This window comes from Lepisosteus oculatus, chromosome 1, assembly GCF_040954835.1.
Source record: "Lepisosteus oculatus isolate fLepOcu1 chromosome 1, fLepOcu1.hap2, whole genome shotgun sequence".
Taxonomy (NCBI): Eukaryota; Metazoa; Chordata; class Actinopteri; order Semionotiformes; family Lepisosteidae; genus Lepisosteus; species Lepisosteus oculatus.
This window is the reverse complement of record NC_090696.1, coordinates 65,495,179-65,508,633: the sequence shown is the minus strand read 5'-3', so window position 1 is coordinate 65,508,633 and position 13,455 is coordinate 65,495,179. Positions and strand designations below refer to the sequence as shown.

The window sequence follows — 13,455 nt, the reverse complement described above, 5'->3', positions numbered from 1 at the left end:
TGACACCTTTCTATTTAATTAGTAAAGTTACTAATATTTGTTTTCTAGTATTAAAAGTGATTTTTCTCAGCATTTGAGTGGCTGTGTTTTTCCGGAAATGCTATCAGACAGTATGCCCTTCATACAATACCTGGTCTCACTATTTTACGTTTACAAATTTAGCTTTTTTTCTTGTGTACTCAGATGTTTTTATTTTTTCTGTAGGTACTTTTGGTTTTCATGCGACTGTCATGACTCTTTTCTAGCAGAGTGATGCGGTTTGTTTTCTCCCTCAGCTCTATGCGGACTCCCAGGCCAAAATTCAGAGGATCCTGCGGCTGATATCAGGCGGGGGGTTGTCCATTACTGGCTCCCACATGATGTGTGGAGACTTCCTGTATAGCGGTCACACCGTCATGCTCACACTGACCTACCTGTTCATCAAGGAATGTGAGTTTCACACAACCAACTCATTACTCGGTTAGCTGGGATTTCTAAAATGATGAAACTGTAATATGGGGCAGCCATGATTTGAGCTGACACCACCGAGATCTTCGACTATATCTTAAAAAAATGTGAATTTGACGTGTGACTCCCCACGGCACTCCCTGCTCTGGTTCTGCAGTTGACAAGACACATTCAGTAATGCACTTAAAACCACAAACCTCTCATAACAGTCAGGCCTTGTGTTGTGTGGAAATGTTTTGACTGCAAAGCCACACTCATTACTTAAAGTGCCAGTTCAGCATTATTAAAATTCTTACGCCCGTTTGGATTGTACAGGCCTAGCCCTCTCAGTGATCTTGCACAACAGTAGGTGGATTGTTTTATAGATTAAGTTAGTTCAAATCTGGTTTGTGATTTGTCTTTTGCTGTGTTCCACGTTTGACGTTTGTAATCTCTGCGATTGATTCCTTTGGCAGTTTGTTTCTTGGTGTTTCTCAGATTTATTCCCATACATCCTTTTGTTTGTCCCGTAGATTCTCCTCGCCGGTTCTGGTGGTACCACCTGGTGTGCTGGCTGCTGAGTGCTGTGGGGGTAGTGTGCATCCTGGTCGCCCACGAGCACTACACTGTGGACGTTGTGGTGGCCTATTTCATCACCTCGCGTCTGTTCTGGTGGTACCACACAATGGCCAATGTACAGGTGAGTCGGAGGAACACCAGCGCAACCTTGTACATCCTTGAACATCATCAGCAAACACTCAGTCGACAGCCATTAGTTATTCAACTGATCTTACTGCTGCCAGCAAATATGCAATGCAGTGCTCACAAGACAAATTCAACACCGCTGATCTCTATCTCTCCATGCTTTGCAAAACCACAGAATAAACTGTTTGAAGGTCTATCTTCTTTGATGTTCAAGGATATTGAAGTATTAAAATCCTCAAGGACAGTATCTCTCGCTCCTTTTTTTCCTTTTAGTTATCTCTTTTACTGTACATCTATGGTTTCCTTTTTTCCTTCTCCTTTTTCCCTCTTTTCATATTGATGTTGGATTGATACAGTTTGTTTAGGTACCAAGTCTGGAATACCACGATGTTGGTGTACATGTGTTTGTTACGTGTGGTACGTGTAATATTATTTTTTCTTCTCTGAAAACCCAATAAACAAATTGAACATAATATCCCCAAGGATGATGAAACGAAAAAGCCAGCAGCAATATCCCTCTCCAACTCCCAACTGGCAGCCCACTGAAGCTAAGCAAGTGTGAGCCTGGTCAGTACCTGGAGGGGAGACCTCCTGAGAAAGCTAAGGTTGCTGCAGGAAGAGGTATTAGCGCCGCCAGTAAGGGGTGCTCACCTTGCAGTCTGTGTGGATCCAGTACAGTGATGGTAACACTATACTATAATAAAGGTGACAACCTTCAGATGAGATGTAAAACCAAGGTCCTGGCTCTCTGTGGTCATTAAAAATCCCAGAGTATTTCTTGAAAAGAATACGGGTGTTCTGGCCAAATTTCCCCCTGGCCTTTACCTCCTAATAAACCACTCTGACGTGGTCACCAATGTGTGATTGTATTGGTGCACTATTGTTGTCGTCCCACCCCCGGGTGGGGCTGTACTTTGTTGGTGGTGGAGTGGAGTCCCTATTACCTGTAAAGTGCTTTGAGTGTCCAGAAAAGCAGTATATAAGTAAGCTCTATGTAAAGAATTACTATTAAAAATACAATAAAACAATTCCCTGCATCCATTATATTTCCACTAAGAACACAAGGCAACCAAAGAGTGAAAATACAGAGGAGGTGCTTTGTTTAAAATAAAAGAGAATCATTTACTTAAAATCTTAAATCGAGGCTTAATACATGAAAATTAAAAACAAATACAGAATAAGTATAGTATATTCAAATATAAATGTATTAAGTAGTAAGACCTTTCTCTCTTTTTTCTTTCAGATATTTTCTATATCAGTATAAAAGTTTCAGTTCCCTTAAAGAAAGGAAAATAAATATTGGTATACCGCTTTGTAAAGCTTTTAGGAATTTGACAGTGGAGATAACACTGGGGTCACTTGTTTTCTAGTTTGTAAGTGATTTAAAGATAATTGTGGTTTTGCAGAAGATTGTACAGCCCCTGTTGTGAAATTATTTATGTGAAGTAAAGGTGATTGGTTGAAGTGGTTGTTGAACTTGATCTTTTGAATTGACCTGCTTTGTATTGCACAATTAATTCTATGTAATCACTCAAACTTTTTAGCTCTTTAATGCTATTGTATCTCTATAGAAATATATGTCAGTTGTTTACTGTAGGTAGAAGTTCTGTAATCTGTTTACTTGATTAAGTGGTCAACATTGTTTTCTTCTACTGTACATAACTAGTGTGTAGATGTGTTCATGCTTACTGAAGAATGAGACCTATATCCTCAAGGCTTTTCAGTTGCTTCATTAGATGTAATTTCTTGCTGTTTTTTTTTTAAGAAAAATGTTTCTTTCACTTCAAATTAATGTAATGAAATTTTCTGTGTGAAAAATAACTTGAAGATTAAATAAGAATCTGAGCCAAGATCTGCAGCTTTAGTGTGATTTAGACAGGAGATGTGTCAGAAGCAAACACTGTTTACAGTGGTAACACTGTTTAACTCACAGAAAGGCAATTTTTAATCTCCGGGGATCACTAATGGAAAACCAAGAGCCACTTTAGACCTGAGTGTAGGTCATTGGCTTGGCAAATTTTGGCTATTCCTCTTTGTTGGTTGGAGAAAAACATTAACCTTCTGGAGACAAAGTATTGTTGTTTTTTAATTTACATATAATGAAATTGTTCTACTGTAAAAGTATTCAATTCCATGTTGTCCATTGGGCTGTATATGCGTCAGGGAGAAATGGAGAAGTTTGCTATTGAACAAGTGCAGGAATTCATGTTACATAGAAAAGAGTAATTAAGGTACTGAGTAGGTATAGGATTCCATAAACCATCAAAATGCTCTGGAATTGAAACTAATAATGCCAGTGAACACTCTTGTCAACCATGGGAATAAATATAGGCTTTTAAAATGGTTTCTAACTTCTAAAATGTAAGCACAGATTATCAATCCAATTTAAAGTCTGGATGACTGTCTTCATAATTATCAGGAATGGTTAGTGTGTAATGTAAGTGTGAAGCTGGATGATGAGTCAAAAAATACTGCATACAGTCTGGTTCTAGCTGACAGATAAACATGCTGAAAAGTCAAAAGATCCAGCAGATGTACAAAACAAATGAGGAAAAAACAACCTGTTACTAAGGGACCTTATGTGGTTCTCTCTAGTGTAGTAATTCCAGGTTTTGCTATCTTCTAAATACAGCAGACAAAAGCTGACTTAAGCCAAACCAAACACATTCACACAAGCCAGACTTCACTTGTCCCTTGCCTTGTCAGGTGATGTTCAGAGTTGAACACAAAGTTATTCTGCTTTTCAGAAAACATAAAAGTTGTTTAGTAATTTTTAAAGTATATTTTGTTAAACATGTAATTTATTAAAATGATATAGAATCTTTATGTTTTCTAAGAATATAACATTAAGTTATATACTGTATATGTAGACATAACTCTCGTAACTTAAATTCTAATAAGAGCTGTTTAAAGCATTCTTGTCAATAATCAAATGTCAGATGCAGGATACTGATCTGGTATCTGAAACCTGTGCTTGAACTACCTGACTCATTTTAATTTTGCAGAATCAAAAGATTCATTTTTCGAATGACCTATTTTGCAAAGAGTTTACAATTGCTTCCAAACTGCTCATTTCTGTATTTTCTGGAATCTCCACTCTGTTTTTATCACTTATCCTTGAGTGCTGTTTTGATGGGATCAGTGGGACTCCCAGTACTGTTTTTTGTCATCAATACCCTTTTGAAAATCAGGGAGAGATTCCCCTCAGTGTAATAAAGTAGCATGAAAAAGCTTTTAATGCCAACTAATGTTTGGTTCTGTGGTAAGGGTAAATTCAACACTCTCACTGTTAGTAATGGGAAGATTTACTGTTAATATATTGTAAGTGTAAGAGCAGAGATAATGCCATCAAACAATTACAACAACAATTTCATTTTTTCCTTGCAATTGGATTCATATTGGCAAGCTGTTTCTGTATAGTAGAATGTCTCCTTGAAAATATCTTGAAAATAAAAGAATAAATGGTAAGAAGATATGTAGCTGTTAAAGCATTATGTATTATTTTAAATTTGATAAAGGTTCCTCAGGAAAGGAGGACTCACAAAAGTTCACAAATGGATGTAGAACCAAACAAGGAAGACATCTTCATTACAACTGTGCAGATATTACTATACTGTATTTCCCTGTATCCACAGCCCTACAAAAATCAACATACAGTAAGACTGACTCGATTGCCAGTTTGAGTGTTATGTTATGATAACCTCCTTTTCCAAAGCTACTTAATCCAGGTTAAGCAGCAAGCTAGTTTATTCAGAAATGACATTAACATCCACTTCAAAGACTAGGTTTGACGTCCAGATCACGCAAAGCTGAAAATAATTAAATCTGTCATCAATATCTAGGTCAAACCTAGTCAAAGATTCTCTGAATTCTGGGCTCTAGTCAAGATGTCACTGTACTTGCTAATGTCCAGAAGGCCAGCAGGTGTAAAATGTTTCATTTTGTTCAACCTCATGTACTGTATCCAAAAGTTAGGTTTCGTTTTCAGATAATCATCTCCGGAAATGTCTTTTATATCCCTTACTATTTACAGCTCTGACTTTTCAATATTTCGTTCACATCTGTTAGAAATGCCAAGTCAAGCAGCAGCACAATGTCTAATACCTGAGTGGTACTTTGGTTTCTTGACTCCATGAAACCTTCTGACACAGCTGACGGAAATCGATGTCAGTGCTTCTCTTTGCTAAACCACTGCTAAGCCAGAGTGCAGTTGAACTGAAGTTGTGTCCGAGCACTTCAGGAGGCGTAACTTTTAAACGCAGTTTGTTTTAATTCCTAAATTCTGCTTTGTGTTTGTTTGCGGACAGGCACTGAAGACGTGCTCTAACAACTACCTCTCGCGCGTCTGGTGGAATCCCGTGTTTCGGTTCTTCGAGAAGAACGTGCAGACCCAGGTCCCCTGCACCTTTGCCTGGCCCATCTCCTGGCCTCCCAGCTGTTTCAAGAACTCCTGCAAGAACTACTCCATGGTGCAGAGCAGCAGAGGGGAATGAGATACCGATGCACACCTCCATTGAGGCATTCACCTGCAGTGTCACGTCAAACTTGATTTTTTTTTTCTTGTTGATTTTCTGGATGGAACATCTTTAGACCAAAATGCTAAGCAGTTCACACCAAAGACTATGCAAAAGAAGTGCTTCTTCAACATATCCTGTTACAAGGTTAAATATATGAACATGCCAGCTGAAAATCTCTCTTAATGGGGGGGGGGGGGGGAGACACGTGTTCTAGCCACAGAAGCATTGGAACCATAATGTTGTTCCGATTATGTCCAAGGTGAGTGTGAGTGTGTGTGAATGCGCGATGTAGTGTAATTCAGTGTTCAAAGTGATTTTGAGTTGTTTTTGTTGTTGCTGTTGTTCAAATTCAACAAAAGCAATGAAAAACCAACATGTTGTTGTGTTTCCTATGGGGGCAGTTCTGAAGAAGGGTAATCTTTCAGTGTGATTCTTGGACACTTATTAGAGCATCATCTTTGGATGAGCAGAAACAGTTTCATTACAGCTGGGAAGCTTGTGAAGTGGTGGAGTCAGTCAGCCACTGTGTTTTCCAATTTCTGTGGGACTGTCTTATAAACAACATCATATCCAACCTTTCTAACATGTGGCAATGGAGGCCTCTACTTTTAGAACACAGTAGGGTGCAGATATATCACTCAAAATCAGAGAGTAAACAGAAGAGGGAAGCATTGACACAAACTGTATGCTGTGACAATCACTTTTCATCTAGAGCACGTTGGAACTGAATGTTTCTGTCTTGCTGATGCTCAGTGTTGGACAACAACAAAATATATGAATTAATTTGTGGCCTTTATTGTTTTTTTTTAAATAAAATGCACAAGAACCTTTGTTTCCATATTCCAAATGAGAAGGCAGGATTGGTCCCTAGTAAATCTGAAGCTTAATGCTTGAAATTTCAAGCAAAGGAATGTAGCAGTCTGTTATGCTTTCATCAGTTTGCTTGAATTACTCTTACCTCCTTAACTATGTGATGACATCCGTTCAAATGATTTCAACATTTTAAACAGAAAAATGGGAAATAATTCATTGATGGCTCGGTTTCTGTAAAACAATACGTTTTATAGTGTGTATTTCAGTATTTAGTATAAATATTCTTATAGTGTAAGATACATTTTTTCTTCAGGATTTTTATTGGTCACTATATATATACTGTATATGAGAGAGACCGGTGTTTTTTTTTTTCATTTATCTAAGACAAAGTACATGCTTGGGGTCTTTTCTTTTTCAGAAATAAAGTATTATTTTTAAATTAAATTTTCAGGTAAATCAACTTTAATTTTGTGTGTATATACTGTTTATGAAACCATTCACATAGACAAATGTTAAAAGATTTACCTTTTCTGCTTTTATATAATAATATTTTATATGCAAATTCTATGATGCGCCTGGCCAAAATGTAATTGTGTTTTATGGTGGTTTCTTTACAAATCATTTTGCAGTTGTTAATTTAAAAAATGTTCATTAATACTTGAGAAAAAACAGTAATTTGGTCTTCACAATACCATAATTCACAAAAGTACCTTGACAGCAGACTGAAGTATGTTACGTTTCCTTATATTATATTATCATATAATATTATATGTATATTATATGTATCTATATATACAAATATGCACAAAACACATTTGATTAGATCATAGTGTCTGTCTATAGGATTTTAGGAAATAATTACACAAAAGGGGTTCCAGCTCATAAAGTCCATAAAATTGCCTTTGAGTTCATCTATGGAATACATCTGATTCACATCATGGACAACTGCTGTGCAGGGCTAATAATCTTGAAGAGCCTGTTAAATTCGTCTCTACCTTTGACATCACTGTGTCCTTGAGGGAGACCTCAAGATATAGTGTAGCTACAGTAAGTTAATACATGGGAAATATATGGTAGTATATATACAATGATGAAGGTAAACACTACAATGACATAGACTTCAACAGCAGTCACCTATCACCAATAATGATCCACAATAATGAAGACACTGTTCTGAAATGAATATTCCAAAATGGGAGGAAAAATATATTAAAGTCAAGTCTTTGGGGGGAAAAAAAACTACAGTAAATGGAGTGTCACATTTCCTTTTCAACTGAACTACAGTAAGAATTACTTTTTTCTGTTGTGACTGATTATATGCTTTATTACAGAATAACATGTATTGAGCATCTCTAGGTGTAAGATGTGATGAAATTATTGTACTTTAATGATGACTGGAACCCCTTTCCTGGCCAGTGTCTGTGGGCTGCATTTTATTCTAGTGCAGTAACCAAGGAAAAAGATCAGATATCTTGTTTAGGCATTGAGTATCATTTTGTATAAACTAAGGGAGATGTCAATGGCTTTTATAATACTCAAGCACAGTACCTAGTTCCATGTGTTATTTTTTCTGCTTTTCTTGAAGTGAAGAGTAAAATTATGTTTCGGGATCCCTGGTGCCTCATTATGACCTTACCCTCCTGTAAAACATCACTATTTATTTAAATATGAAACTTGGTTATCTGCAATAAAATAGCATGACTTCATTAGTTTCAAGAACACAGCTAATATTGTCTTAATTGATATATATATATATTGAAGGTTAAAGGGAATAGATTTGGTTAATACATAACTTAATTAAGTTAAGTAACAGATATTATACTGTACATTATACAGTATGCCAGGACTGTCTTGCCTAAATGTTTGACTTCATGTTACTGTATATATCAAAGTTTGTCTGAAGCCCTGCTTATTATCAAACTAGACAAAAGCAAAAACTTGTTGATACCTTGAAGTGACATTGACACAGTTTCTTGTCAAAATACTTGAATAATGGTGAAATGAAGATTGTCTGTTTGGTGAAGCTGTAAACAGATTGTTGAATTAAGGCCATGTATGATAAATTGTCACCGTAAAGTAAAATAATGATTTTAAGGGTTCTGCGTATCTGATGATATTGCATTTACAGTGCCCTTAAACTTTCATAAATGCTAAAGGCTTTACTGAAAAAGCATGGATAATGGCATGGTTTTTACTCTTCGAATCAACATGGAAGAAACTGTAATAGAAATTCATATTGAGAAGTTGTGGATTATACTGTAAAGTTTTGAAAATTGGAAAGAGTTCCAGAACTAACAGACTTTGCCATCATGGCTTCTTCTTGCTGTTACTATAATTAATTATAAGTAGTTTGCAATTAAGATATTGATTATATGTTGGGTGTTGAGTTTAGAAATTGCAGGCCACCCTTTCTATCCAGCAAATGAAAGACATACTGTACAGTACACACTGGCCATTGATCAGGAGGGCTGTTACAGTTATAAGAATGTATTTCCTCCTTCATTCTTATAAAATGTGTAGTTGATCATAAGTCAATTAGAATTTTAATACTGTTTTACAATATCAATAAGAATCTTTTTTAAGAAGTATGGATGAGTTGTGTAAGTAGAATTTAGTCTTGTGCTTAATTCTAAAATATTAGAAAACATACATCACTTGTAAGAATGAATTCAGTAATGTATTTAACAGTTCTCACTGAAGCATAATAACAATTACAGTCTTTCCAACATGTAGCCAAGATCAGTATCTGTTACTTTTAAAACTCCATCCTAAGGTATTGTCTACATTTTCCAAACAATCATTTTCGCTTTTCTTTTTTTTTAGAACCAAGAGTGTAGTCAAAAAGCCATAGCTTGACAAAATAGTTTGAGAAATGTTGGCACCAGCACCGTAGTTCTGCAAGGAAACATTAAATATACTTGATTTATGACATCTGTGTTCTTATAAATTGATAACCCTTTAGAAAGGTTTTGCACAGTGGTGTTGTGGTTAGCATTGCTGCCTCACGGTGCTGGAGCCTTGGGTTCAGTTCTGGTCCAGGGGTGCTACTGTGTCTGTGAGGATTTTGTATGGTCTCCTTGTGTTCACGTTGTTTTTTACCAGGTGCTCCAGTTTCCACAGTCCAAAGACATACTGTACTTGTAGGCTAACTGGCTTCTGGGAAAATTGTCCCTGGTGTAAGTGCGTGCATGTCCATATCTGTGTTTGACCTGTAATGGACTGGTGTCCAGTCCGGTGTGTGTCCTGCCTTGTGCCTGGTGCTCGTCAGGAAACCTTCTTGCTCTCCTGCTAAAGTGTATTGAATTTAAGCTGTTAGAAAATGGATGGATTGATTTGCTGCAGAAATTAACCCAGATATCCCGTAGTCTCCCTTCAGTATAATAAATGCCCCAATAATATTAGATTCTCTTTCAACTTTTAAATACTGTAGTTTAAATGAAATTAAAAGACGTAGTGTGGTTTTAAGCATGATACATTCCTCCTGTGTTTTGCATCATTATCATTGAAATCACTTGTTTTTATATCATGGAGAAACATAACTAAATCGGTCAAAATATTTATACAGCGTTCAGTATACATATTTTAACCTTACTATAGTGTTTTCACATACCCGTTAATTGTGGAAATAAATGTGCTTAATATTTTATGTGCACAAGAGAGTAGTGCAATTACAGACTTAGTCCTAAACAATGTCCAATTTGTTGTTGTCAGCAGCAGTTGCAGGAGACTCTAGTCATCAGTTTGGCTTTTAAGTGTCCAGTATATTGAAACTGACTGAAAAGTCTATTTGTGGGGGAAAAAAGGTTCCTTTTATATACAGTAATTTACATATGTGTATACAGTAGAACCATAAATGTACCTGACACTGCATAACGGATCCCCTTTGTGCTGACATACAGTACAAGTGGGATGCCATTTTAAAATCTGGCATTTTTTGGAGAGCATATGCATCTTTTGCTGGCTTAGTATGTGCTGTTAAGCACATTTAAACAAAAGTTTGTAATGTGTATTTTTAGGCGTACATTATACCACAGGGGCTTAAGTCTCACATTTAATGTGCCTTAAGAGTTTTACCCATAAACATATACACTCAGTAGTGATGACATGACATTCTTTGTGTGTGATGTTGTATTTCTGGCTGTACGTGTAATAGTGTCAAAGCTTTTACCATTTATAATTTTCACTCTGTAAAAGGTGTAAGACTGTTAAGAATAAAATACACCCTTACCTATAGGCTTTTGAATAATTTGTTTATTATGATTTGATCTACTTACTACATGTTTTGTGTGACTATAATCATTTCCTGGTGGCACGTTCTGGAAAGACATGATCACCCCCCACACACATACACACATTGACCCATAATGCCAAGTACAACCCAGGTCAGCTCTATGAAAGCTCCATAAAATCCTTTCCTAGAAGCCAGAAAATTGGAAAAAAGTGAAACAGATTAATTTGCACTGCAGTGGGGATTACTGCCAGCACTGTCATTATAATGGCCAAGGCCGTTTCTGGTTAGTTCCCCACCTTCTTTGTTCCAGTTATGCAGGACAGTGTTGTAGGATTTAAGTTTGGTTTTTTTACAAAAGTAACAAAGCTAAAAACAATGCACACAATGCACACGAGAGAGGTTACAAATGAGAGGATGCCATTTCACCTGTCTAGTTTGGGTTTCCTGTAGCTACAGTAATTCATTTGAACAGAGAGCACCATGCTAAAGGTGAAATATTGAAATAATGGGTAGAAACAGGCAGAGCTACACGAATGGATTAGGTACAAATTAAAAATGTTGCAGCAGGAATATCACAGAAGTCCACAGAATTAGTCCTCTGATAATAAATCTTTAAATATCGTCACATGAGTCGATGCCAAACAGCTTTATCAATGAGATACATTTCTCTCAGTTTATAATCTCTTCTAGTTTATCTACCGTATTTGACTATCTGACTTGTAAGGTAGCTTTTATGTCCTTCAATTCAAATTAGGACCCACACAGACCGCAGGGTGAGTGCTCCCCACTGGTCCCACTAACACCTCTTCCAGCACCAACCTTGGCTTTCCCAGGAGGTCTCCCATCCAGGTACTATCAAGGCTCACAACTGCTTGCCATTTGTGAGTTGCAGGGTGATATACTGTACTGGATACGGTATATAACACACAGTTCTAGCCTGATTCACTAAGTTTGACGACAGCTCCTGATAATGTTGCCAGATTTGATCGGCCCGTTGTTTATTAGATTTATTGTGGAATATCCTACAACTATTAAGGTTAATTAAAGGGATAACTTGCCTATTAATGGGATTGAGTCCCACTTCCGCACAATCTTTTTTGATTGTAATGCGCCCTCTAGGAGACATATTCTGACATAGCAAGTTAGAGTTCAACCTGTCGAACAGTTAAAAAATAAGAAAATAATAATAATTGCTTACACTTATAAAGCGCTTTTCTGGACACTCCACTCAAAGCGCTTTACAGGTAATGGGGACTCCCCTCCACCACCACCAATGTGCAGCCCCCACCTGGATGATGTTAATAAAATAACAAATAAAGTAACAATAAGTGTGTAATGTAATGCGTATTTTCTCAAAATAATTAAGATTCAAGTATTTAAAAAAACAAATACAATACATAATACTTTACGTCTATGATAATATTTATCTCCTCAAACAGATTTTGAAGCGTAAAAGTTACAGTAGTGTGTTATTTCTGTCCGTTTAAAACACTCAAGCTATTTTTCAACCCAAGCGTCCTAACGTGATTCTTTTGTTCATGCCAAGAGTGCAACCGACAGTATGGTACTTCAGCCTGTATTATTATTGTAATAACAATAAACAATAAAATAATGAAAAGATGGATGATACGCGACATCCCAGTGTAAGGAGGAGAGGATATGGATATCCCAGTGTAAAAGAAAACGTTACAGCAACAACTTTATCACTGAGATTTTTATTTTTGGAACTTATTTCCCATTACGTCCCTCGGCTAAGGGCTCTTCTCAGGCTGGACGAGTCGATAATATCATTTTCAAGTCATATCACTGACACAGTGATCGTAACAAATGCTTCATGTGTCACATACAGTACGTTTTTTTTTCATTCTCCGGCTTCTGCTCTCTCGACTGTCGCTGAGAAATGATGTAACACAGAGTGCCTCTCTGACATCATCTGCAGGGAAAGAAAACATCGGGCGCACTTCAGATTCCGGTGAGAAGATGGAGCAGTAGTGTCTACAGTACGTGCCGTAGGTAAACATGAGAAAATACATTTGAAAGAAATGCAATCGTCATTATCCGTGTGCATAGCTAAGCGAATGATCTCCGCGATTGTGAGAACAAACGCAATGCCTCAAGCGAAATTTCCGTTTCGCTTGAATTTAGAAATACCCTGTGCTTGCTATTCCTTTTAGAGTTCCGCTTCCTCGAAGCCCATCACAAAACACAGATTAATAATATCGACTGTAATTATACGAACGTTAATACTTGGCTAACTATTTCAGTGTGTTCAATGGGTCAGTCCGTAGCAGCTCCCTGTATTCATTCATTGCTTGGTGTTGATTTTCTGTCTCGAATCATTTAAAAAAAAAACTTTCTCTAACTTGTCTGTTTCAGACTACTATCACGTTTTACGTAGACCAATGATATGTTAAATATTTGCCAACGTTACCTGCTGACAGAAGTAATATTGCGGGGAAAAAAGGTCCGGACGCCCCTTTTTTGTGTTTAGATGTGTAGGAAAGTAGCATTAGCAAAGCAAGGTGTTTATCAAGTTTACTACAGATGATCGGCTGCAGCTGGATTGAGGTCAGAACGAAAAGAAAGACAACATTCAACTCCTTTAGAATAAAGTTCATTTTGAGAAGGGGCTTCAACAGCATTGGATTCATGAAACAGGGATTGTGTGTGCTGTTTGTAGAATGGAAGCCCTTGGAAAACGCTTTGTCTCCACTTGTATACATTTCCCCTGCGTGTTCACGTCCTGTTTCCTATGTGCGTTGT

General features: G+C 36.9%; 2 protein-coding genes across 6 annotated transcripts in view; both read left to right on the top strand.

Moving 5' to 3' along the window:
• The window catches only part of sgms2a (sphingomyelin synthase 2a), a 39,016-nt gene extending 28,322 nt beyond the window's left edge, over positions 1-10,694 (top strand). For both annotated transcript variants that reach the window (XM_006630013.3, XM_069191405.1), the window contains exons 4-6: positions 276-429; positions 960-1,126; positions 5,439-10,694. In XM_006630013.3, coding sequence (XP_006630076.2) covers positions 276-429; positions 960-1,126; positions 5,439-5,624 — 507 coding nt within the window. In that variant the 3' untranslated portion in view covers positions 5,625-10,694. The remainder of the gene's footprint in view (positions 1-275; positions 430-959; positions 1,127-5,438) is intronic.
• A 1,901-nt stretch (positions 10,695-12,595) lies between these two features.
• tbck (TBC1 domain containing kinase) overlaps positions 12,596-13,455 on the top strand; it is a 78,343-nt gene continuing 77,483 nt past the window's right edge. Inside the window, exon 1 of one of the 4 annotated variants that reach the window (XM_006629899.3) lies at positions 12,596-12,705. The gene's annotated coding sequence lies outside the window, so the exon portion shown is untranslated. The remainder of the gene's footprint in view (positions 12,706-13,455) is intronic. The other 3 variants (XM_015345933.2, XM_015345932.2, XM_015345930.2) reach the window with 3 other exon arrangements.